This window comes from Parus major, chromosome Z, assembly GCF_001522545.3.
Source record: "Parus major isolate Abel chromosome Z, Parus_major1.1, whole genome shotgun sequence".
In the NCBI taxonomy this organism is placed as follows: domain Eukaryota; kingdom Metazoa; phylum Chordata; class Aves; order Passeriformes; family Paridae; genus Parus; species Parus major.
In genome coordinates this window covers 42,958,184-42,984,797 of record NC_031799.1, presented here as the reverse complement: position 1 = coordinate 42,984,797, position 26,614 = coordinate 42,958,184, and the positions used below count along the sequence as shown (strand labels likewise).

The 26,614-nt window shown below is 45.4% G+C and overlaps 1 protein-coding gene across 5 annotated transcripts in view; it reads right to left on the bottom strand.

Annotated features, from left to right (window-relative positions):
• Nucleotides 1-26,614, bottom strand: part of PSD3 (pleckstrin and Sec7 domain containing 3) — a 121,355-nt gene that overhangs the window by 59,610 nt on the left and 35,131 nt on the right. For 3 of the 5 annotated variants that reach the window (XM_015652479.2, XM_015652480.3, XM_015652481.3), the window contains 5 exons: nt 15,044-15,250; nt 14,862-14,942; nt 7,503-7,615; nt 4,762-4,820; nt 630-719 (listed from right to left, as the gene is read on the bottom strand). In XM_015652479.2, the coding sequence (XP_015507965.1) occupies nt 630-719; nt 4,762-4,820; nt 7,503-7,615; nt 14,862-14,942; nt 15,044-15,250 (550 nt within the window). Of the gene's footprint in view, nt 1-629; nt 720-4,761; nt 4,821-7,502; nt 7,616-14,861; nt 14,943-15,043; nt 15,251-20,393; nt 20,414-25,016; nt 25,111-26,614 lie in introns of those variants that run through there. The other 2 variants (XM_015652482.3, XM_015652483.2) reach the window with 2 other exon arrangements.

The following is a 26,614-nucleotide window of genomic DNA, read 5'->3' as shown; positions in this document are numbered from 1 at the left end:
GTGCTGTTTCATGCTAGCAATCAGACAAAAAAGAAGCGAAACATTCCCATTATTACTGACAATAAAACAAGGTTTGTCTGCTCAGCCTCTTCCCTCATTCTTCAGATTAACTCCTGGCACTAACTTAATGAACAAAAGCTGAAGCAATGCTGCCTGTGCCAGACAGCACATTATAATCTGAAATTACATCTCCAGCTCTAATGTGAATACCCCAAAGCACCTTTGATGAAAAAACACACACGCCTTCCAGATTGTACACAGAGATCCGGCTTAGCCTTTATGTATTTGCATTCTGAGCCAACTGGCTGCTTCAGTCTGCTGTAATCAGGAGACAGCACTCTGGGTTGGCATGACCACATGAGTTTACAAGGCACACATCTCTGGGGTGAGACCTGCTGCAGCTCAGTTTCACCCCTCTGTGCTGCAGAGAGTCTCCTTCACTATCAAGTGAAGACAAGAAGGAAAACAAGAGAATAAACATTATATATATTATGTGTGTTCTGGGAGGAGAAACATGCTCATCACTTGTCATGTTTGACAATTAAGATTCAGAAAATGCAAGATGGGTGTTCTGTTTTGAACCATCTTTCACTAAAAATGAAACCCACATTCTGCAGTTAATTCCTTACCTTCAAGAGCCCTCTCGGGAAGTCTTTGCCATCGTTCATCCCCTGGAGGTTAGCAATGAATTCTTGGCAGGTCATCTTTTTCCCAATGTTCTGAAAGGAGTGTCAGAGAAACACAACATCATATTCCTGCTGCTTTCCAAAACGACAGGAACAAGCAACATCAGATTAAATGCATCTTCCTGCTCTCCTTTAAGCCCAAGGCAGGCAGCACTAAGAATGCATTCATGAGATTACTCATAGATAAGCATCCTTGTATGCATATAGCTAGAAAAGGAAAAATACTTTTGCACCCAAAGGCTCACTCACACCCCCCCAAAAAACCCCAGCTTAATACTGGAGGTAATAAAAAGGACAATGATGAAGATCTCTGGTATTTGCATGGTGCCTTATATCCCCATGTCTCCAGAAGCTCTATCAGTCTCTAATGGAAAAGGTCTACTTAAATCTGCTGTGGGGCACCATGACTCAGTCACGTGAGGGAACACGTGACTGAGGCCCTTTCTAGACCTTTCTCTTATAATTTCCAATGCTCCCTTTCAGTGGCAACTGCCCTGAGTTGGAGTGCGATGCCCAGGTGTGGCCATTACCTTTTCTGATTCACAAGCTAAGGCCGCTTTGACACTTCCACAGTCTCACTTCTTTCCTCTCTTCCCGTCTAAGTCTCTGACTGGAAGTCGCCCAAATAAGCCACAAATGGAAAGGACCAGTTTGGCTGCTCCTACATGTCTGTGGAGGAGCTGAACTACACCCAGAGATCTGAGGCTACTCTAAACTGCTCTTGAATCCTCATCTCCATGACCCCTCAGAGAAAGTGTGTACTTGTCCCCCACGTGCTAGAAGGCCCTCGCTTAGCATGCGGGGAGCCTTGTGAGCGGGCAACAATTACAACACTGCACTGATGAAAAAGGACACCAAAGACATCTGAGAAAAGGAAAGCAGCCTGAGATGAGTGGTGAAACATGCTGTAGACAGAGGAGAAAACAGGAATCTGTGATGGTCATGGTAACTTTGAGGATAGCACCACTGTTAGTTAGGAGATAGAAGTGAAGACTTTTCCAGTGTCAGGGCATGCTTTGTCTGTAGAAATACAATAGAAGAACTCTGTGTGAGCTTTGTTTTGGGCTAGGAGCAGGATCCAAAATTAAGGGACTCCAGGACTGGAGCTCAAGGAAGGGCACCAGTTGGTAATACAGGTCATTCAATGTTAAGAGTTACACGACAGCAAAAAGTGCATATCCTCCATTTCCCTTCCATAATGTATGACCAGGAAAACCACCAAATCTTGACCATCAGCCTCATCTAGCCAATAAAGAAGATCCCATAGCCTACAGCCAGCACAAACCCACAGAAAGCCAGGCAAGCAGTAACCCTGGAACAAGTCATGGCAGCCCACAACAGGATGGCTCCTGACAACATAGATGGTCTGCAACTCTGGCTCTGTGTTTGCAAAGCTTATAGAACACAACTCATAACTTCGGTCTTCAGGTGCAGGCTGGAGCTGGTCTAGTAGACTTATAAGTGCTTTCCTTTTTCTCTGCAACTTCAGCCTATTTCTATTTGTTTCCTCCATACAGCACTTTGTAGTTTCTCCATGCTGACCAAAGCCAACAGCAATGTGGCATTGCAGAAAAATGGCTGTTTTGCTGCAGGACCAAAGCTAACATCTCCATACAGTGCCACAGAGGTTCCACAGGTGTGCCTGGTGGTCTAGAGATACCTTAAAACACTCTAGCACCTTTGTGGGTGATGACCTCTGCACAGAGAAGGAAGCGTGCATTTCCAAGACACACCTAGCAAAAACGGTTTAGTTACAAACAGAAGTGTGACAAGACAGGGAAAATAAAATGGATAAGTAAGAGTTTGTCTTACTTAAGACAAAGTTACTTTAAGAGTTAAAGGCAAGTAAACTGAAGGCAGAGCAGCTGCATTACAGCCCTAAAAGCAGTGGAGCTGATTGTGAAATAAAAGTGCCTGTGCTTACAATCAGTATGTCAGTAACAAATAAGAGCTCAGTGTATAGACAAGCCATGTGACTCATGTGCTTCCTGCTCTAGCAGAATACTGGCAAGAACGGGGCAAAGCATTATCTTTGCTAGGAAACAGGCAATGAGGCATATTTGCAAGGGCTGCATTCCCAGTCAAAAATGCCAAACTTACCACCTATGTGGAAAAATGCAAAGCAGTAAGAGGAAGACCAAAATTAGAGGAAATCAGAGGGGCTGGAGGGAGCATGATGACACACTCATGGACATAACACAAGCGGGAGTCTGGCAAATACTACAGCTGCATATACATAACAACACACTGCCAACTGCCAGTGGGATAAGCCTCCAAAGCCACACACTGCAACAACCAGATTCAGCAGCAGCAATGATGGGTCATTTATTCCAGTACCTACTGAAGACTGTAGGGCCCACTAAAGCATCACAGGGAGCAATGGGAATTGCTGTCATGCTGATATGTGACCATTGTTTGGTCTCCTTCCTTGGACTGTGAGACCAGGTAGCCTGTAAAGCAGGAGCTCCAGACTGCCCGCCACTCTGGGGAGTGGGATACTGTCACACTACATTAGGAACAGTGCAAGTACAACTCTTAGCTTGGTTGCAAAAGAGAGCGAGTTTTATTCTTCTAGATCTTCTTTTATAGACAGTTCCAAGAAGGTCCAAAAAGGTAAACCTTTCACTGGTCATTAAACCAACACATCACCATTGCTGGACAATTAGGAACACCACCCCTTGACTGTTTCTTGCAAGTAAACAAGGATCCAAACAACATCTGCATACCTTTTTTTCCCTCTCCAAGAACTGTTTGGATTCCTTCTTGTGGTTTCTCAGGCCAGAGCAAAAAGGTTCTGTGACTTAGTTTCGCACAGGTTCAAGCTAATGCCTGAAGCCTAAAAATCTCTTATTTGACCATTCAGTTCCCACAGGATACCTGTGCAGAAACACTGAGGTGTGCTCAAGAGAAGCCATGTGTGCCAAGAGACAAACTGGGGCACATTCCTGTACCCTCTGCTCACATTCACACATGACTGACACACCCTTCAGTAGGGAAGGCTAAGCCTTCGTAGAAAAAAACTCTTCACAACTCCCTACTCCCTCCTTCTTCCACAACCTTCAGACAAAGGCATTCAGTTAATGGGAGGTGGGTCTCAGAACTCCTTGTGAATACTCAAGTCTTGGTTTTATTATCTGTACCCCCACAGGGGCTAAAGTAGCCCATGAATCAGACCCAGGGTGCCTCCATGTCCTGCTGCCCAACACCCTTAATGTCTAACAGTTCCCAAGGGACACACTCCTGAAAGAGCCCTTGCAAGTGCAGTGGAGAGCCAGAGAGAAGCCCCAGAGCCACCTGGCTGAAGCCACTGCTTTTGCACACTATCATGCCATGCTTCCTGTGTTTTTACACACTCCATCCTAACTCCAGGGCAAAGGAAGCTTCCCATCAGCATGGGAATACCTTGCATAGCAGGTGTATGTTCTCAGAACCATGGGTGCTGAAATACCCATCCTAAGGCTGCTGGTATCCTGCAGCAGCCTGATTAAGAGGACTCAAACCAGAATATTATTTCACCCACACAGGCAGTGGATGTGCAGTGCAGGAACACAGGGCTGCCACTCAGCATGCCCACATGCCCCCTCCATTCTCTTGGCTCTGAGTACATTCATCATTTGTGCAAAATTCTGCTTCCACCAGATCTGCCCCCTGCAACTGAATGCCTGCAACCACCACCTTCCCTTTGTGGCCTTCCCAGAACTTCTTCATCTCCCATCTTTATTCTGCCTTCCCACATGTTTGTACCTACTGTAAATGGGAAGACAATATCAAGCACAGCTTCCCAGTCAGGGCCTGCTGCAGAAAGCATGGTAAGCACACCAGAAAGACAGGCCTGAGGACAGGGAGTATGCTCAAACATTATGGCAATGCCAGGCACAATGCCAATTTATACATGCGTGATCAAGACATGCTGGAAAGGCCTGCCCAGGACAACAGCCTAGGAGTGCAGCCTTCTCACTGTTTGCTGTCTGCAGGGGCTTTAGAAGAAGGCCACAGGCACAGGGACTGCCACAAGACCACCCTGTCCCAGCATGGTGTGGAGAGGAGTAGTCTACACAAAGCTGTGCATACTCACATGGCCATGAAGGTCTGTGTTCAGCAGCATCATGGCACACGTGAGACAGTGAACTCCATCTGCAGAAAGAGAAATAACCAGAGTCACATGCAAAACCACATCTGGACCTTTAAGGAGCTGAAACTGAGACTCACAGACTAATTGAGTCTGTTCCCTTTATAAGAATCTGTTTTATCAAGAATACACATAATTAAATAAATGAACAATGAGGTCATCACACAGCTACCAAACCAGAACAGTCTTTCTTTCATCCTTTAGTAACTGTCAAAACTGTCTTGTAGCACCCATGGATGAGACAAGCAAGACAGGAAATCACGCTATCACTCTTAGCTTGCTAATGCCAATATTATAGTCCGAATCAACACCTTCTTCACTAACTTCAGTGCAGAAACGGAAAATTAAGATACATTCATTCTTGTGCAAAGAGTGGGTGCAGCAGGGTACCCTGTTTTTCACCCCCTCTGGCTCAGTCCTCATTCAGAGCTCAATTAGACCTAATTTTGGAGAAGCACAGTCAGTTATTTATGCTGCCTTGGCTCCACATTGGATAGAGAGCACTCCAGGGGTTTCTAAGCTGGTTTTGTGGCCAAGGTCCTCAGCAATAATCCAGATTCATAGAACCATGGAATAGAGTTAGAGGACTGGGAGACTGAAGAAAACGATTACTGGCTCAAAACAACTGAAATATGTGTGTAGGGGGAACAGCTCTGCAGAAAATGGGATGGTGCACCGCTCCACACCCCACTCTCTGGAGCCTCTAGTTCAGAACTGCCACTAATCACTGGGACACTAAAAACAACATCCCACACCCTGCCCTGGTGCCCCAGTCAAACCCTGGGCCAGATGACTGGAAGGTCCCCTGGGAGAAAGTCTGCCACAGGAAGCCAGAGCAGGCCCCAGGATATGTGATTGTGTCCCTCTTGTCCTTGGATTTTATGGCAGCTGAAACACTAGGAAGCAAGGTACTAGCTATATCTTGTTTCTCACTCTTTTTGTCTCTTTTTCTTCTTTTCTACTTTCCATTTCTTTTCTAATTTCCATTTTCTGAAATATGGGTAATTAAGGTTGGATAAGTAAAGTTTGCTAAGTCAGTGCTCTATGAAAAGCTTTATTTTGATTAAATGTTTTTGGTTTTTTTTTAATTCTGCTAAATTCCTAACTTCTAAGGTTTGTTAGGAAAGTTTGGTTGTGAACATTCTGGGAACTTTTGTCAAGTTCTTCTTTGTGCCCACTCAGGAAAAGTAGTAGTACTTTAAGCCCTTTTTGAACAAATTTTCCAAGCAAGTTTAGAAGTTGCCCTACAAGGATCATGGAGAAGGGGAAGCCTCTAAAGTTCAGCTCTGGCTCTGCACAGGATATTCCTAAGAATCACAGCATGTGATTAAAAGCAGTGTCCAAACACTTCTTGAGCTCTTCCAGGCTGGTGCTGTGACCACTTCCCTGGGGAGCCTGTTCCAGAGCCCAACCATCCACTGGGAGAAGAACCCCTCTCTAATGTCCAGCCTAAACCTCTGCTGACACAACTACAGGCCATTCCCTTAGCTCCCATCACTGGTCACCACAGAGATCAGTGCGAGCCCTTCCTCCTTCCTTATGAGGAAGATGTAGACTGCAATGATGTCTCCCCTCAGGCTCCTCTTCTCCAAGCTCTGCAAACTATGTGTTCTCACTGTTCCCCATCTGGCTTCCCCCCTAGACTCTTCTCCATCTTCATATCCTTTTTCAGGATACCTTCTGATAGTCTTATATTGTGGTGCCCAAACCACACATACTACTAAAGTCCTGGGTTAAGCATGCAGGATTTAAACATTTAATCAGGGTCCAAAGTCACAGTTTCCCTCTTGCACCCTGGACTAGAGGAAGGCAGGCCACATCATCAGGCAAGTTACTATTTCACTCTGGACATGATGCGCTTGTTCTACCTGACTGCCTACAGTATCTTGAAATAAGAAAGGCAATAGGCAGAGGACAGAGACAGCACAGAAGTAGATCCTGGCTTACTCCTCTTAAGCTCTTTCTCACTTACACATGAAAATAAAGGTGCAGCTAAACCTACTGCCTTCTTTTTCAACCTCCTCCTTCAGTGTGTAATCAGCGTGTGCTGCTATCACAGGGCCACAAGACTCTGCCAGCATGTCTGGCTGAACACAGCAGTTTATGCCAACAGACAGTTTGTCCTCTTCTGCAATCCCAGTCTTCTCAGGTTTGATCTATGTTCTTGTTTGTTTCCATCATCTATTTCCAAACTGACTGAAAATATTGGCAAGGAGGAGCGCTCTGACTGATGTTAGCTAGTCAAGATGAAACCATGCCAAGGTCTGGATACAGCACCCAAAATTCACCCCCACAACTGGCAAGAATTGGCATGCTTGATGCCAGCGCATGCAGACACAAGTGCTGAATGGAGCACAGAAAGTGAACAGCCTCTCTTCCACCTGACATGGGACCTATTTTTATCCACATGAGTGCAGCTCAAGTAGAAGTACCCACACACCAAAGCCAGCGAGACCAGAAACTACAACAGTGGACAAATCTGGAGGTGTCACAACCGAGGATTTATACTGAAGTGGTCTAAATACCTTTCCTGCTGAGGGTTTTGATGCTTACCTGAGACAGTCTCTAAAGTGTGATACAATACCCAAATAGCTTCATTTTCCAACCATACACCATATGTGCTATTGAAGGTGAGAATGAAAGGAGACAGCAACAAGCAAAGACTTCAGTATCAGAAACAAAATTACCTTGAGAAGAAATGGCATTTGGGTTGCACTGGTAATATCTGCTGGAGAAGTGGATTAAAACTCTCTCACGTTCCTGAGTTTCTCCAATAAGCGAAAAAGCTTTAAAGAAACTCCTAAAAGAGCAATGGAAAAAAAAGTTAAATTAAGGTAATAAATCTCTTTTTGCTTCACACAGTACAAAGAGCAAAGCACACATCACAGCAAGAAGTATGTAAGCACACATTCAGTTCCAAGGAGTCTTTCTAGGGAGCTGGGCTATCATTCCACGTATAGTTAACTCCAACATTATAGTAAATGAAGGAAGATTTATATTACCACCAGTCTCAGCCACAGAATAATAAATAATGCCACTATTTGAAAGAGCCGTTCTTACTTTTTACTTTTTTTTTCTTTGGGCAAGGAATTGGAACATGTGGGTTTTTTGCATGATAAGATATCCAGGATGTTCCCTATTCTCTTCTAATTGCCCACCATCCCTGCACCTTTTAACTTTACCTCATTGGTACTGCTCTCCAAATCAGAGAAGCTACTCCAGGTGATGAAGTCAAGCAAGTGCACAGCACTTACGGCTAACACCAAATGTGTGGTCACTTATCAGAGTGACCAGGACCACATCTGTCTGGGAGGAGTGTGACTCCCACAGAAAATATCTGAGCAAAAGGGCAGAAGAGTTGCAACATCTCCCACTGAGCTTCTACAGCAGGAGAAGTAACTTGGTCCTCCTGAGGTTCTTGCTCATGAGACCCCAGGGTGCAGGGCTGCTGCACATCTGGGCACACTTACTGGATATAGCCAGCAAGCCTGTGCAGAGAAATGAGGAGGATACACAGCTTTCACTTCTATTCTCCTACTTGACCACCCCTCCTCTTAACCACATTGCCGTTCTTCCTGCTAGAAAAATGCGTGTCACAGCCAAAGATGACCTTCTGCATTCATTTATCAGGATGTTTCTACGAAAATACTGAAAACACAAAACTTCTGGATCTAAAGAAGACATACAGAATGGCTGTCTAACAGATAATTTTTAAACATCCCATGAGAAGGAAACTAACACCAGATCCGAAAGGAACGGAATATACTGCTGGAACATTCACATCTATCTAGTCTTGATGCATAAACTTCAATTTTTTCTCTCTGATGTAAGGTCAGAGACAGGCTGTACTTGCAACAATCTCACACCCACACAGAGTGTGATCTGCCTGGTAATAACTTCATTTCACATGTAATGTATTGCAAATAATCCAATTCACAAGTAGATACAAGTGAATCTTCACAGAGTTTCTCTGTCCTTCCCACTTTGTGCTCCTGTCCTGGTTCTGGCCAGAAGAGAGTTAATTTTTAATATAAGGGCTGATGTTACTTCTGATTCTCTTGAAGGGAGCTCCAGCTCATATTTACAAGAAATGAGCAACATGTACTATTATTAGAACTAGTAATTCTAGCCAGGCCCCAGCCAGGTAGAAGACAGGGACAATCAGATCTATTGGACTGTGTGGATCCAGGGCCCTGTCACACCAGACACACAGGAATGTAAGGCTTTAGTTCCCACCAGCACATGAGGTAACCTGATGCCATCAAGATATGTGGGAAGAGAATCCATCTCCTTCTGGGCTGCCAAAGGGATCCCTACAGCTGACTGCACTGGAAGGTAGAGAGAGCATGACTGGAAATAAATTGCAAAAACTCCCCACTTGAGTGGGCCAGAGGCCTCATGTATCCTTGGCATAGATTGCCTCAAAAGATGGTATTTCCAAGACCCAAAAAGGTGTTGTTAGGATTTTTGGGATAGCTGTTGTGGAGACAGAGGAAACGATACAGCTGAATACCTTGGCTGGTCTCTCAGAGGAGCCCTCAGCCTTGGGACTGTTGAGGGTCGAAGAACAGCAGGTACAGTCACTACCACATCACCACACCATCGACAATACTGCGCCACCTGGGACTCTGTGACTCCCATCCATGAGATGATCCGTGAACTGGAGAGCCAGGGAGTGGTCAGCAAGACTATTTCACCCTTTAACAGTCCTGTATGGTCAGTGTGTAAGCCCAGGGAACAACAGACTATCATGGCCTGAATGAAGTCATACCACCACTGAGTGCCACTGCACCCAACATGCTGGGACTTCAGTACGAGCTGGAGTCCAAAGCAGTGAAGTGGTGCCACCATCAACACTGCTAACAAGTTTTCCTCTGTTCCTTTAGCAACAGGGTGCAGACCTCCCTTTTCTACCTGGAGGGGTGTGACATACACCTGGAACTTATACACCCAGGGGTGGAAACAGAACCCCATTATTTATCCTGGACTAATCCAGACTGCACTAGAAAAGGAAGTGAGGAAAAGGGTGAGGTCCTAGAATACTTGAAATATACTGACAACATGATCATGCAGGGCAACACAGCAGGAGTTTTCAAGAAAGGGGAGAAGGCTATCTAAATCCTCCTGAAGGCTGGTTTTGCCACACAGCAAAGTAAGGTCAAGGGACCTGCCCAAGTTTTTAGGAGTAAAATGGCAAGGTGGACATTATTAGGCAATAGGACATTATTCCATTGATCCACGGTCAATGGAACAGCAGTTATGTCCCACCAACCAGCAAGAAGGAAACACAGGTTTTCCTACCTGTGGTAGGAAAAGGCTTTCCAGCCACTGTGGGTTTTTGAAGGATGCAGATTTCAGATTACAGTCAAATTGTAAAACCTCTCTATCACATGACCCCAAAGAAGAACAATTTCAAGCAGGGTCCTGAACAATAATAAGACTTTGAAGAAATTAAACAAGAGACATTAAACAAGAGACTGCTTATGCAGTAGCTAGTCAATACATTACAAGATGTAAAAAAATATGCTCCACAGTGCAGCCAGGAAGAATGGTCCCTCCTGGAGTTGCTGGCAAAAGGTACACATGGAGACTAGATGATGACCCCTGATGTTCTGGAGTTGGGAATACAAACATTCCAACATGAAAAGGATCTGAGGCCAGCTGTACCCCCACTGAAACAGAGACACTCGCAAGTTATGAAGGGGTTGGACCTCTCAGAAGTGATTGGCACTGAAGCACAGCTCCTCCTGGCATCCCAGCTGCCAGTGATGGGCTGGATACTCAAAGGGACAGTCCCTGCAACACATCATGCCACCATGGAGTTACTGGATTACTCTGACCAGACAGCAAGCTTGAACAGGAAACCCCAATCACCCAGGGATCTTGGAAGTCATCACTAATTGGCCTGAAGGTGAAAATTTCAGACTATCATCATCATCAGAGGAGAAGATTACACATGCTGAGGAGGCCTCACCATACAGTCAGTTAGTTACCTAAAAAGGAATACACTCTCTTTACTGACAATTCCTTATGTATCACAGGGACAACTCAAAAATGGAAAGCAGCTGTAGAGAACCCTATAAGACAAGTCACGGAAGCTACTGAAGGACAAGGCGGATCAACTAAGGTTGAAGAGCTGAACGCTGTGCAGCTGTCTTCAGGTATCACTGAAGGAGAGAAATGGCCAGCACTCTCCCTCTACACTGGCTTGTGGATGGTGGCAAATGCTGTGTTGGGACAGCTGGACTGACAGAAAAAGGCCAGTTGGCAGTGCAGAGGAAAACCAATCTGGGCTGATGAATCGTGGCAGGAAATTGCTTCTCTGGTAGAGAAGCTGGCTGTAGAACTACATCATGAGATGCACATATGCCCAGGAGTTAGGCTACTGAAGAACATCACAACGATGGAGAGGTGGATCAGGCCACCAAGATTAAAGCGTCTCAGGTTAATCTGGACTGGCAGTGTAAGAGCAAATTACTTCTGTCTCAGTGGGCTCAAGGTGCCTCAGGCCATCAGAGAAGAGAGATGCAATAAACATGTGGGCTTGTGATCAAGGGGTGGACTTCCCCATGGACAGCACCTCCCACTTACCCACAACTGAAACATGCGCTGCGACCAAGCAGGCCAAGAGGGTAAGGCCTCTCTGCTATGGTGGGTGGTGGTTGAAATACAAATATGGGGCAGTCTGGCAAATTGGTTACATCACACTGCTGCACACCCACCAAGGCAAGCACTGTATGCTTACAACAGTGGAAACAACCACTGGATGTCTGGAGATGAACCCCAGGCCCCACACCAGGGCCCAAAACACCAACCTGGCCTTGAGATGCAACTTCTGTGGCAACATGGCACCCCAGAAAGAACTGAGTCGGACTTCTTCTTTGGCTTCCCCTCCAGGCCTTTCACCATCTTTGCAGCCCGTCTTCAGGTACTTTCTGGTAGCTTCCCATCTTTCTTATATTGAAGGGACCAGAACTGGCCCCAGCACTTGAGATGAGTTTGCCCCAGTAGAGAGCAGAGTGACACAATCCCCTCTCTTGCCCAGCTGGTGATGCTGTGCCTGATGCACCCCACAACACAGCTGGCCCTCCTGGCTGCCACTGCTCAGTCATATTCAACTTGCCCTCCACAAAGACTCCCTCGTCGTTTTCCACAGTGCTGCTCTCCAGCAGCTCATTTCCCAGTCTATCCCAGGTGCAGGATCCAGAACCCACCCTTGCTAATTTTCACACACTTGGTAGTTTTCCAGACCTCTCATTCATCAAAATCTCCATGCAGGACCTCTCTTCCTTTGGGTGAGTCAATGCCTCCTCCCAGTTTAGTACCCTCAAACTTACTATATGTTTGAGACCTGTGTCCAAGTCATTTACGAAGACATTGAAGAGCACAGGGCTATGGACGGAACCCTGTGGTACCCCACAAGTGACAGGTCACACCAGTCTGTTGTCACTCCATCCACTGTAACCCTTTGTGCCTGATCCATGAGCCAGCTGCTCACCCATCACATGAAGAGTTTATCCAGCTGAGTGCTGGACATTTTCTCCAGAAGAGTCCTGAGAGAGACAGTATCAAAAGCTTTATGGAAACCAAAAAGATTACATCAACTGGCTTCCTTTGATCATCATTGGGTTACCTTATCATAAAAGGAAATTTGGTTGGATAAGCAGGACTTTTTCCTCATGAAGTCGTGCTGGTTGTGACTGATCACTGCATTATCTTTCAGGAATTTTTCAATACCTCCCAGAATAATTCTCTCTGTAATTTTACCAGGCACTGAAGGGAGACTGAGAGGCCTATAGGTTCCAGGGTCATCCTTCTTGTCCTTCTTGAAGGTTAGACAGTTTCCAGACAATTGGGACTTCTCCAGATGCCAAAGATCATTCCAAAATTATTAAGAGGACCTCACAATGACATCAAACAGCTCTTTGAGTATTTCTGATAAATCCCATGAGGCCTCATAGACTTAGGAGGATCCAGATGGAGCAGCAGATCCCACACAAGTTCAGGGTCAGCTCATAGCCATGGTCCTCCAGCTCAAGGCACTGAGCCATTCTGCATTGCCTTCTTCTATAGATTTATTAAGAAAAAAATATTTTTGTTGTCCCACACAAGTACCGGCCATGTTCAACTCCAGCTGAACTTTGTCAGCTGGAATTGTCTCTCTACAGTGGTGAGCAGCAAATCTGTATTTCTCCCACATCACCTGACCTTGCTCCATTGGACAAACACCTTTTTTTTGTGTTAGCTCCAGAAGACCTCCCGGTCATTCAAGTTAGCCTTCTGCCTTGTCTGCATGACACATGACCAACATTTTCAATTTGCCTGTTCCTGTGTCCTTAAGAGGTGGTGACCGCACTGATGGATCCCAACACCTTCAGAAGCATTTTCCCAGGGAACCTTACTAACTAGTTCCCTGAGCAGCCTGAAGTCTGCTCCCCCCCATCCAGGGCTGGACTCCAGAACAGACACTGACAGGAGCTGGAGCAGCCACCCCACCACATCCCCTCCAGTAGTCCTGCAGAGGTTGCAAGAGATGCTCTCAGGAGGTGCATGGGCAACATGGATCCAGGGAGTGGACAGTGAAGGAACAACCCTTCCCAGATCTTGGACTTTTCACTGATGCTGCACAGCAGCCTCCCACAGCTGGGAGGTAGCACAGGTCTCAGCAGCTGCTTCCAAAATGCTCAATAAACCACAGCTTGTCAGTGAGCCAACAACAGCAACAACAGCACTGTTATCTCTCACTCCATGCCAACCATGAGGTAGTATGCCTCAGTTTCCTCAGGCTTTGGGATGATTCTTTGTCCCCAGCTGCTGCTGCATGCTTAAGGCATGTAGTTGGCAACTACTCCAGCTACTCTTGAAACCTCAACAACCCCTTGGCTTGTTTAAGTCCTATATGAGCCTGTGCACATTTTAGAGAAGGTCATAACTATTAATATTAACTGGAGATCTACAGGGAGTAGAAACCTGCTAAATATGTGCCACAAAGCAATTATGTGTTGGATTTAACAATTTAAAAGAAGGATATATTTAGCATCATGCTTCAGGGGTGCTAAAACCTGGAACGAGCAGCAGACCTCCCACTGCCCAGGAGCTCCCACTGTATGCTGAGCAGGTGCTCCAGCTTGGCTCCACTCCCCCTGCCTCAGGACCAAGTGGTTCATGCCTGGGCAGGCATGTTCCATTTACACAGCATTCAGCAGGCAGGACTTTGTGGGCGCCTTGGATCTGCTATGGTCTCATGGCATCAGATCCCCGGAAACGCACTTGCAAAGAGGCTAAGAACTGCATGCATACCTCCTAGATTTTCAGTAGAAAAAAAATTCACACTTAAGTAACCTCAGTCAAATGAGTTAAACTCATTTAAATCCCCTTAAATATTAGAACACCAGCAACTGTGCTAACAGGCCACTGTTGCACAAACTTGGTGTTTTGACTTCTGAGAAAAAAAGCACTGAAAATAAACACTGTTGAGGTCCAGTGCAAGAAGGAAATAAAATGGAAGGGCTGGGTCTTCAAACAACCACCCTGACAGTTACCAAACTCATTACAGCTTCTTCCATGTAGAAGCTTTTGCTGTTCTGCACATTTCTGGATTCCTCGGGGAGACAGAGAGAGAGGAGGTGCTGAGCCACACCAAACCCTGGTCTTATTGCACTGCAGAAAAGCAGGGTAAGCTCCAAAAGGCATCAGCCAGAAAGTCTGCAGATCTGAGATCAGCTGTGAGCAACACCGTAATTCCTCACTAGCACCTGGCAGACTACTAGTGAGAGTGACTGGACATTTTTCTCCAGCTTCTCTGTATCAAGGACCATCCCTAAGCAGGTCCACCCAAATACTTCCCTCTCCACATGGCTAACACTCCAGGAGCACTAGAGTATGGCAGCACACCAAGCCAAACAGAAGAGGAAAGCTCTGTGCCCAAAATACATCAGAGTCCTCTCTTCATCTTCTTACATTCCAAAAGGACAACCATGTAAATCAGAACACTGCAAACAGCTGTTACTAAAATAAGTACATTAAGCCCACAAATAGAATTGTACCTGAGTGAGCAGTCCAGTGTCATGTCTGTGAAGTCAAAAAATTTAAGATATTCTTCAGCCACAAGCTTGCTGAATTCATTGCTAAATAAAAGCAAAGAAATAAGTAAAGGTTATCATTCAAGAATGAGCCCCTCCAGAACCATCAATAAGAATGTGGCTAAAGGCCTCTTATCAGCACATACTTTTTACCCAAATGTTTTGCCACATCAGAGCGTTTGAATCTGTCCAGATGGTAGAGGCGCTTAGCCAGGCGCCTGGCTGCTTCCAAATTGCTGCTGCTGCCATTGCTGAGATCGTGGCCAGGGGCTCCAGTGGCATCTTTCTCCTGAAGTTCATTGCTCCCCATGGCTGCACTGTAGTCTAACACCACATTCTGTAGTTCAACATTGCTGTGAGATGAAAATAACATGGAAAGAAGAAAAATAAGGTAACATTAGAGATTCCTCTTAGAATGGAAGGCAATTAATTGTACAGAGGCAAGATGACATAATGTAACAAAACCCACTTAACAGAAGGAGCAATGCAGAACAGGGATATTCACTTAGCAGCCAGCAGAAGTTAAGGGTGTTTAAAAGACAGCCAAATATGGACTTGCCTTCTGACTAGGCTAAGTATCCTCAACTTGGGCTCACCTCAGAGAGAGCTCTTTGCTATTATCAGCCTACAACTGTACCTGAGTGCTTCTTGCATTAGTATTTTTAACCCAATTGCCTGCTTGGCTCAAAGAGGCCTCTTTAAAAGTAGGAAATAAACAATTTTTCTGGAGAAATGCAGTGATTAAAAAAGGGCGATCAGCTACTCCAAGCTGAGTCAGAACAAGCCCTTTCCTCATTCTTCCCCAGTTGTCCTGGAAACTACACAATTCCTTAAATCTAAAATAGTATCACCAGAACTCTCAGTGGCTCCTGTGTCGCCCATGAGCAGTGGACATCGCATAGGAAGACACTGCTAGAAAAAGTTGGACTCAAAGCAAGGAGCCCAGTTTGGATTATGAGAGACACAAACCACCCATGCCAGCCTGGAGAACTCCTTGCTTCCCTCCTGCTCCCTAATGGTGCCAATTATTTCCCTCACCAGCTGCTCAAAGTCAAGATGTTCAGCATGGCAACCCCAGGGCACTTCAGATAAAACATGCACTTATAGATTCCTCCCGCCTCTAGTACAATAGTAAAGCTCTGGCTGAGCTGTGTGCCTGCTTTGCTTCTCCCATGAAAGAGTCAAGAGCCCACCACACCAAAAAGTGCACCCCCACATAGACATACCTTCAAAAAGGTAGGCTTTTAACTTTAGAAGAGCTTTTCTCTGACACTACCATGAAAGTTTTTTTCAAAATCTCAGCTCTTCCTAAAACCCCATTTACACAAGGCTGATGAATGATCAGCAAGAGTCATGCATAGGGCAGATATGAGTGGAATGAGTTAAAGATGACTTTGAACACACAGCATTGTAAACAACATACCACAGTTTCACACACCACTGTAATTTTCAGACTTGACAAGCCATGGTTAAGACAACTGATTGCTGTGCTCCAGTAACAACTGTCTAGCCATTTACTCAAATGTCTGCTAGCCACTTACTGATTCCTCAAAGATGAGATCTTCATATAAGGTGAGATTCAAATAAAAATATTTGATATTCTGCATGCTACAAATCATCTGCTTCCTACCTCTCTTTCCATGCATGCTTTAAGGACATGTACAGAACAGAGATTTGCCTATTTCACCTCTGTTTCCATCCTCTCAGTGCTCCTACAACATCAGAAGTATCATACATCCACCCTGTGGGTACAACTTCTTTATCAAGTATCTGGGGAAAACAGAAATCTAACCTTTTCCTACAAGAACTGGGGATTTGCATTGGTTTGCATTTATTTCAGTGTAAATAAAATGGCGCTATAATAAAAGGGAGTCAGTCTCAATGCGTAGCAGAAAATTAATACTGTAAATACGATTCCAACAACACTAATGTTACTGGCCATCAGTTAGCCTAGAAAAGAAAAAAAGCCCCTCCTGACATGATTGTTGCGGAAAATGCCTCCTCGGCCCTATCCAAAACCACTAGCCAATGTCTGAAATTCTCTAAATTTGACCTATACCAAACATGTGAAGAAAGCAAATGACAGAGTACTCTGACACAAGCCCTGAGCAACACCTTGTCCATTCAAATCAGGCACAACTAATTTCAAATTCCCATCTCTAACAACTGACAAGAGCAAGGCATACCCAGGTGAGCTAACACATCTGTGGAGCTTTTCATGTACAAATGCTGCTTCAAAAGCCATGACAACTCACAGCACCTCACTCACTATAAATCACAGTCCTCTTTCACCACTGCTTTTTATTAAAGGTAGCATTTATAGCCCTGAAAGATGGCCAAAGCTGACAAGAAACATCTGTACCCTGCTAGGAACCAGTGTATTATGAGAGTCAACCTTACCACAAACCACCAAAAGTTTAGAAAGAAAGGAAGCACCAGCATCTGCCACTTAGTGAAATTAACAGTACAGCAGCTCCCAGCTTCTGCTTTGCCTATCAGAGCTATGGCTGGGATGTGAAGGAGGAACACCCAGCAAGCGGGAGGGTGTGCTCTTTCCCCTACTTGACAAAACTAGTCAACATAAGGGCTGCATAAGAAACCCTATCCTCCAACTTCTCCAATTTAAAGCTTCATCTTGACTGAGGGTGCCCATACATGCATCGAAGAATAAGGGATCCTTCCTGCTATTCCAGTAGTTAATTCTGACAGTTGATTCTCTTATTACTTAGTACAAAGGGGGGCTAAGTAAGTACTTTTTGTACCTAGTACAAAAAGTAAGTATTAAGCGAGTACTTTTTGTACTTCATACGAAAGTATAAAGTACAAAAAGGCTGTCAAGTCAATACAGGTTGTCTTTAACATAAGCCTCTTGTTCAGGGGAAATGACAGATTCTTAGCAGTAAAGTAAGACTTCAGTTCTCAAGTGGATTTAGGTGGCTTGAAGACTCAGTGCTCATATCACTGAGGGCTTAGGAAATGCAGATGCCCTGTGCATGGCTACTGTGCAAGTTGCCTTCAGGGCAGGATATTTTAGCAGGGTCCAAGTGGTGTTACTCAGACAAATACCTGGTATCTCTTACTTTCAACACTTTCTGGGTGCATAACCTTCCCTCCATCCCTCAGTTTACTAATCTACTGAAATCAGTAATACTTGCCTCCCTCAGTAAAGTGCTTATAATGAATTCTAACTAAGCACTAAAAGCAACCAGGGTGAAAATAGGTCTCTCTTCTGCAGTCTACAGTTTCTATACATAAAGAATCCACAGCAGCACTACCATTAAAACAATGCCAAGAGACAGCTTTGTGTACAAAGCCCTACAGGGCAAAGCTGGACATGGATTTCTCATGCAGCTTTACTCTTTATCACATCAAAATGGGAAACCTCCACTGAAAAATGAAGGCTGAAAAATGTAATAGATTATATTCCCCCTAATCCTAGATTCAAGGCTAGTGGATTGTAATGGTAAATTAACTTAATACTGGTAAAAACTTAAACTTAATACTGGTAAGTGCCTGTCCAGCAATGGATGCTAATTTTTATCCAGAGATACTTGTAATAATCTTTGCTATGAGAAAACACAGAAAACAGAACTACAAAAAAACTCCAGACCTCTCCAGTCTCACAGCATGAGCTGTGGCCAGAAACCAGGTCTATAGGTTTCAATATTTCTGTCTTCAGCAACGCACTCCTGATGCATCCTTTCTCCTATCAAAGCATGCCCAGACCCACACGGAATGCAGAGAGGTTGTGACCACCATATCCAGAAATTACAGGAACGTGATAAGCAGCTGCTGTGGTAAACTGCAAATACAGCAGCAGACGCCTCTCCAAGCTCAGAGATAAAACATGTAAGCTGTAGACTGTAAGCTCTGGTAGGCTTTCCAGCTTTTCTGTAATACACCATAACTACTAGGCATTTTATACTGTTTTTTTAATCTTGTTCCATTATAGACCAGTTCTACGGTGATTCAGCTCCCAATGCCAAGCTATCTCAGTCTTGCCAAGCTCAGCACTCAGCACACTTGATCTGTTTGAGAATATTCTAGATTCACTTACTGTCCCCGCCTCCCATTCCACGTACCACCAAAACTGAAACTCTACACAGCAATGTTTGATTGAAGAATGGCTGTAACTTCCAGAAAAAAAAACAGCAAGGCCAGTAACATAATGATAATGATACAGGCACATCAAATCTCAGTGCTCCACTCTCCCAGTCAACTAGGCTGCAAGAGGAAACCTCAGCCTGAGTGTGACTTTATGATACCTTAAACCTTGGTATGCTCTTCATTTCGTAGCAAATCCATGGAGATTAAACTCTCTGCTTTGTCCCAAGGAAGAAATGCATATTAGCATTTTACTTTATGGAGTAAAAGCACAGTGCAATTGGCCCAGCTAACAAGCAAGTGATGTTCAGAGTTGACACAAAGCGGCAGGGTGTGAAAACTCAGCCTAAGTGCTGTCCTCACTGCAGCCACTTCAGTGATCCCAGCTTGCCACTGCCTTTAAATTTTACCAACTGATGCACAGCATATGCTTTGTGGCACATGGACTCCCCTGGATGCATACATTCCTTCCCCAAGGAACACAAATTCATCTGGCATACATGTCTGAAGGGAGTCACTGGTTGCACCAGTTGCAGAGGAGCATGGATTAAGACAGGGATGGAACCTTCACAGACTTTTTTGAAGGACAGGAGGAGAAAACAGGAGGAAAACAAACTTCTCTCAAATAAATACTGATGCCTTTAACATCAGCTTTACTCCAAGGCAGGCTGTATCAGGCATTTGCCAGCAAAACCCATCAGAGCAAAACGCAGCAATGATTAGAAGTAAAGAAGGATGGAGAGACATTCTGGCATACTGAAGGTAGGGCCAGAACCAGTGTTTTTTCAGCAGGGCTATGGTGTCCACTGGGGAGCCACACTGAAGCTAATAATCACCCACTGCAGGACAGAGCTGGCTTTGTTGTTTTAAATGCTTTCACCTGAGCCTTCTCCTTGGGGAGCATTCCCTCCATAACCATAAACTCTGTCCATGAAAAGCATAGTTTAGTTCAACAGCCCCTCAGAAGCATGGCAGGGACAAAGCAGAAACAGTCAGGCGCCTGCCCCCACTTCTCCACTCTACCCCTTATCTCCTGCCTTGCAGAAACAAATCCCTGCTCTGCAACCCTTTGGAGAGATGTGGCTGTTCAGTGAACAATATCCTTTCACATTTCAGTGCAGACCAGACATAAGCAGTGGCACAGTCTGAATTTTGTTTAAAAGGACCTGAAAAGTTGTGCTTGAACAGTCTAGCTCTGAAAGGAGCAGCCCCACTGAAGAAAGTGAAGAAATCCCAGCAGCAGTGGGATGTGATGACTCAGTTCCTGCTACAAATTACCTGACCACATAAATGGGCTGGGAATGGCTGTGCTGCAGCTTTGCTGCAGCTCCAAACCAGCTTCTTCAGGGCCAAGAGAGAGTGAGCACAAAAGCACTTCAAGCGACGATTTACCTTGCCAGTTACCTTCAGCTCCAGGGCTCCTCCAAGATACAACTGTAGGAAGGGGAGAAAAATAATAAAAAAATAAAAATAATGCCCTTTCCTAGCAGATGACTCAGTGTGCTATTTTACTCCAAATGGTTTAAACAGCTTTGAAGTCCTACGTATGGATTCTCTTCAAAGACATGCTTTGAAGTAGATCCCTCTTTGAGGACTGACACAGCTGCACTTTGCTGCAGCTCAATTCAGTGGGTGTCTCAGAAGCACAACACCAGGCAGGACATACAAAGCAAGGACGGTGTCCACAAGCCAGAGTAACCACCAGGCATCTATTAAAAAGATGTCACATCACACGGAGAGGAGCAAAGTTGTAAGTAATCCCTGTAATCACCTAAGGGTTATCAATAAAATACATATGCAAAGTCAATTTCAGGGGCTGAAATGCATACTGCTGTTCAAAAATAACCTCTTCCTTCCTGTAATCATTTGGTTTTTTTTTTCATTAAAATAATTCCTAGTGATTGTAAAAAAGGGAGGTAGCAGCTAAAGCATTCATAAAACACCATTTCTGTAGGCTTGTATAAAGCAAATGCAATTGTCATTACAGGATCACAGCATGAGAACAAGAAGTCCTGCCACATGCAGGGACAGGATTGCAGCCCTTCTGAGAGACAGCATGTACTTTATTACACATACATGCTGGCCCGCTGCCACCTGAAGTACAAATGTCTTGCTAAAAATACTTCATGTTTGATTCCATTTTGACCTCAGGCTTCATACATCACTACAGCAAGGTTTGGTACTCACAAAGGGACACTCACCACATTAATGTCACCATGCCTACAAAGTGAAACCCTGGTCCTCACCACAAGGGGTACTCAAAGGCTCGTCCTTGCAATGGATATTCCTGACATGCATAGACACAGAGACTGGTCTCTTGAAAGTATTAGGATTGTCCCATATTCAGGATCTGATCCACCTGCCCCAATAAAAATAAAAAACAGACCCAACAAATGCACTGCATACCTATGACCTTGCTCAGAAAACACTCGGCCCCAACACATTTCAGGAGCCCTCAAGCTCTCCCCTCAGCACCCTGCTCCAGGTGTCAAGAGTCACCATCCCTGCGTTCAGCACCCACATGACCCTCCTCCCCCTAAGGCTCCTGCAGGGCCCTCCAGGATAGGACCGAAACTGGGAAGCCAGCAAAGTACTTCCCCTCTGTGCTTGGGCTTAGTTTAACTGTTGGGAGACTGGTCCAGCTGGTCCTCCCTGGGAGGGAGCAAAACCGGGAGATGCATAAAAACACGTGTATACACCTTTTGGTTCAGGCATCCCTGCAAATGTGCAGATAAAGCACTTGATCACTGGCACTAGTATCAAACAGGAGCTTTACATTGAAACCATGCAGCAAAATGAACCACCTGTCCTCAAAAAGAATAGCGAATAAAGAAAAAACAACAAAGAAAAAACAACCACTAACCAACCCACAGCTCACCCAGCTGTGCTAAAAAGGAGTCTGCATACTCGGTGCCCTGTTCTTCATCGCTGCTCCAGCATCACATCTGAAGGCATGCATGCCTCTCTGTGCTCTCCTGCCAGCTTCCAGGCTCTGTCTCTCTCTATCCCAGCACACACATAGAGAAGAAGAGACTTCATCAGCAATAACATGGAGAGGGGCTTGACTAGCAGCCAGTCGTGGCTAATGGATGAGACAGCAGGCTGCACTTCGGGACCAGCTCAGAGCTGGCAGAGATGCCTCGGTTTTGGTGAATCAAGCCTTCCTGACCTAAATGGCTTTGACTTTAATGGAGATGTGCCAACAGATGCCAGCTTAAAAGCTGAGCTGCTGACAGCTCTGTACTGAGGAGCTTTGTGTAGCAAACTGATCAGCTGCTCCACTTTTTTTTTTTTCTTTTTTTTTTTTTCTTTCCTCTCTCTGTCAGCTCCTGGATTTTTGTTTTGTTCATTTTATTTTCAGAGGACGCTGGGAACTGAAGAGGCGAAAAGTCAGCAGCCCTTTTTTTTCCCCTAAAACAACAGTTTATTTAGGAACTAGAAGAAGCTTTACAAACTCTGTAAACTGGCGTTCCATGCACCTCATTAGCCAGAGCAAAGGCAAACTCTGTACAGAGTATCTCCAGAGCCTTGATAAAGTGATGACACATTCCTTGAGGGAATATCAAGGTCAATAGTGTAACACAACACAACTAGGCAGTGTAATAAATAACAAGGCAAATCTTCAGCTGTCAAAATGCCAGTGGCATTTTGAAATTTACCCCTGTGAATCGTGCCACTTCATCTTTACCTGGATTTAACCTACACCCATGCCAGCATATTGTGGTTAGCTGTGGCTCAACAACTGACAGATGAAAATGGGCTCCAGTGGTTGTTTGCTTGCTCACCAGTTGCAGATGCATTTGATGCATTTGCTTTTCTAGGACAATAACCAATGCCATCCCTCTGAATAACCTTCCTTATCCTAGGCAAATGGATGACAGCAAATATGAAGTACCATGTTCTGACTGACCTATGACTCCTTGGTCCCAGAGTCTGCCATGAGCTGAGGCATGTCTGAAGTGAAAAAACATCCACTCAGAAAAATAGGAATCTCAGCAGATTTCACACTAAATGAAAAAATTCAACTGGGTCTCAAAGTGAATCTTTTCAACTGAATCTCAAAGTGCAAAAAAATTCTACCACACCTACATCAAATAGACTAATAAAATGATTGTATAAAGGTTACATGTTAGATTCCAAAGTATTGAGCCTTATAACTACTCTGAAAAATGAAATACAAGCTACTTTGGACAAAAATACCAGTGTGCAAACTGAAAACTAGAAATATAACTGGCATGTGGGTACTCATAAACTGGGAAGAGACTTAGAGAATCAGCCCGTAGAGAGGAATCAAAATTTGATTTATTTGTCAACAAAGTTTATTGTCTTAAGGAAGGAATAAGCACAGTGCCAAGTAAGAAATGGCTGGAAATTACCTATACACAGAAGAAAAATACCCACCATGGGAACTTCTACAAGAGGCCCCAACAATTAAAAGTAACCTGGTACCCATGGGAATTTCAGGCTACATTCTTGTGAATTTATTCTGAGAATCACCAGATTGCTTTAGGGAGTTTGTTTTCTTCCCCTCTTGAATACATATAAAACTAAATTTGTGTTTGCATCTCCAGGAGAAAAAAAATAACAGGACTTGCAGAATTTGCTGAGCACTAGCAGTTCCTTGAAGATGATGGCAGGTGGCAAATATTTAGCATTTTTGAGGATTAGGAGCTGCAATACAATTTTTTTTCTCTCTGGATTTACAAAAATCTTGGTCAATGTCCTGCCAACAGAGACAATACTTCCCAAGACAACAGGAAAAGGCACTTATTGCAGGAAAAGAAATGCCGTAAGTTTTTTGTTGTTGTTTTGTGGGTTTTTTAAAATTTTTTTAAAATTTTTTATTCTGACTCAATTCAGCCTACAAGGGGAGATGGAACGGAAAGCCTGCTGTAAAGTGTGTAGTAAAAGAGAAGACTAAAACAAGTCCAGCCTTTGAAGTATAAAGATCATCACAGAGGTAATTTCACACTTCACATTTAGTCATGCAGATGCTTTGTCTGTAGTGTACATAGAAAAGGTAACTCCTTTTCCCCTCAGGTATATCTTACTGCTTTGTAAACATATCCCCTTCACCACACTCTCACTTGGACCAGCATTGTTAATCAATTTGCAAATGATTACACCTAGTCCAGGCAACACAAACTCAAGGTCATTATTTTGGTACCACCTTGCAAACACTTTTCCTTCCTGCCTCTAAAAGAAAGACTAAACTCACAAATAAAGAAAAGTGAGCCTTGCTCACCTTAACACAGCCCACTGGTATGGGAAAGGAGCAGTACAGCACCTGGGCGTAGGTGTGACAGTGCAGACTGCATGCCTCTGCAAGGATAACAAAGAGACAAGGGCACCAAACACACCCCAAATGCTACGTCCTTATTGTCATTACAAAGCTTCATTACACGGGCAACCTGCGGCTCAGCCTATTTCATGAGGACACCATGGTGCCCTGACACACAGCAAGGCTGTCAGTCAGCTCTAAAACCTTACACACTACCCCTCCTCCCCCTGTTCTCCCACCCCCTCCTGTGGAAATTTAAGGCTACTTCAGCTGCCTTAAAATAAAAAAAGAAGTATTTTCTTTTCCCCTCAGAGGAATATTCACTACAGAACGACAGAACATTCTGAGTTGGAAGGGACACAAAAGGATCATGACTCCAACTGCTAAGTGAATGGCCCACACAGGGATCAAACCCTCAATTTTGGCATTATTAGCACCATGTTCTAACCAACTGAGTTTAGCTCAGAGAACTGAAAGAGAATAAACTCCACCCCAAAGACCCAAAAAGTCCCGAAGGAAGGCAAGCTGCACTCCCTTGTCCCCCAGCCATCCCTCCTCCACTGGCCAGGCACAAAGGGCACCCAAGCTATGCCAAGAAAGGGCTACTTGCAGAAATAAGTCTGCCTGCCCTTCAGGAAAACCTAGGGGCAGCTGGCATCCCCCTACCACAAGGAAGTACGGCAGGTGGCTGTCAAAGCAGGCAGGTCCATCATACACCACTCGCCAGGACTTACTGCGTTTAACCACGGCCAGCAGCTGACTGGGAGGACAGCAGGGATTAAATCTTCAGACACCCAGGAGCTCATAGGAACTTGCAGCCTGCAAGCCTCTAATAGTTTTTTTTCCTCTTTTTTTTTTTTTTTTTTTTTTTTTTTTTTTTTTTTTTTTTCAGTTCTGAAGGCATGTGACCGGCCCTCACATACCAGAGCTGACCCCTCCCAAAGCCAGCAATTTCCTAAGAGCAGAGAAGGATGTTACCCTCCCGCTTATTCATTACGAGGCAAGCTTTCCTCGTCCTTATGCATCAAAATCTCACTCCCGTGTGAGGTACGCTCTGGATCCCTCCGGACAAGTGCAAAAGGGCCTATGGTGCTCAACTACCTGCTAGCAGGAGGGCATGGTCACAGGGAGCCCTGGCTCCTCCTATCCCAACTGGCATAAGGCTTTCAATTTCCATGTGTAAAACCACCAGCTCTTTGCTCTAAAATCGGCCGTTCCCTTCTGCTCTGGGCCAAGAAGAACTGCTCTGTTTCACACTGCTCCCCCATTAACTAGTGCTGGTACTTGGAAGCATGCTCCCTCCCCAGTCACTTTTTCTATCACCAAAATGCCACGGCACAAGCCACTGCTGAGATTTTGTTTTCGGTTTTTGCTCCCTCGGGTTGGCAGTAGGGTTTCCGGACAAGGGGGGCGGGGGGTGGGGGGGGGTGCGTCGGGGGAGAAGGAGGGGGTCTCATGCTCCTTGCTGTCCCACACTGCCCCGCTCTGCTCCCATATCCCCCGCACCCGAAACCCCCCCGCTTCCCTTTGCACTTGCCAGTATCCACATGCCGAGCCCCCACAGCAACCCCCACCCCTCTGGGAGGGGCTTCTCCCGCCGCTCTCCTCCAGGCGGGAGCGGGGAGCAGCGGCCGAGCAAAGCGCACGGAGCGCTTCGGCCGCGCGGGGCCGGGCACGGCGGGGCGGAGGGCTTGCCTCCCCCCACCCTCCTCCTCCGGGAGGGCTGGACCACTGCGGAGGGTGCCCCCGCTGCTCTGCAGCGCCAGGCAGGCACTACGTGTGAGGAATTGCAGCCCCAAGCACAACCGCAGGCTCACGACGCCGTAGGAAACGAGAGCAGGAGACACAGAGGTACCATACACACGCATCGCACAGGCAGACTTAGGTAAACCTATGTCACGGATTGCTTCAGGCTACACAACCGCGCCTTCAAGCTCCAGCCGCCAGGGTTCAGGAGGCTATTTCTGGTTCACCTGAGCATCACCGTGACACACCGGCTTGACCCCTCTGCGATAAACCTCCCGCCGCCCCAGCACGCACACACTGCTTCCCCGCGCTCCTAACACCGTGATTCCCCACTGGCTCCAACAAAGTAGTACTCACGACCTGCCAGCCGCCTGTCAGTTACCACACAACATACACGCCTGGCGCAATACAACACGATACCGGGATACCGGAGGAGGAAGGGTGGTGTTTGCTATAAGATTATTGTTGGGAGGATTACTCTGTTGGGCATACTTGTGGCTAGTCATCCTGCTGCGGTGACATTCTCTACTGGCACCAGCCTTAGGTGAGCCCTTGAAGCTTGTCCCTAAAAAGCCAGAAACACTTT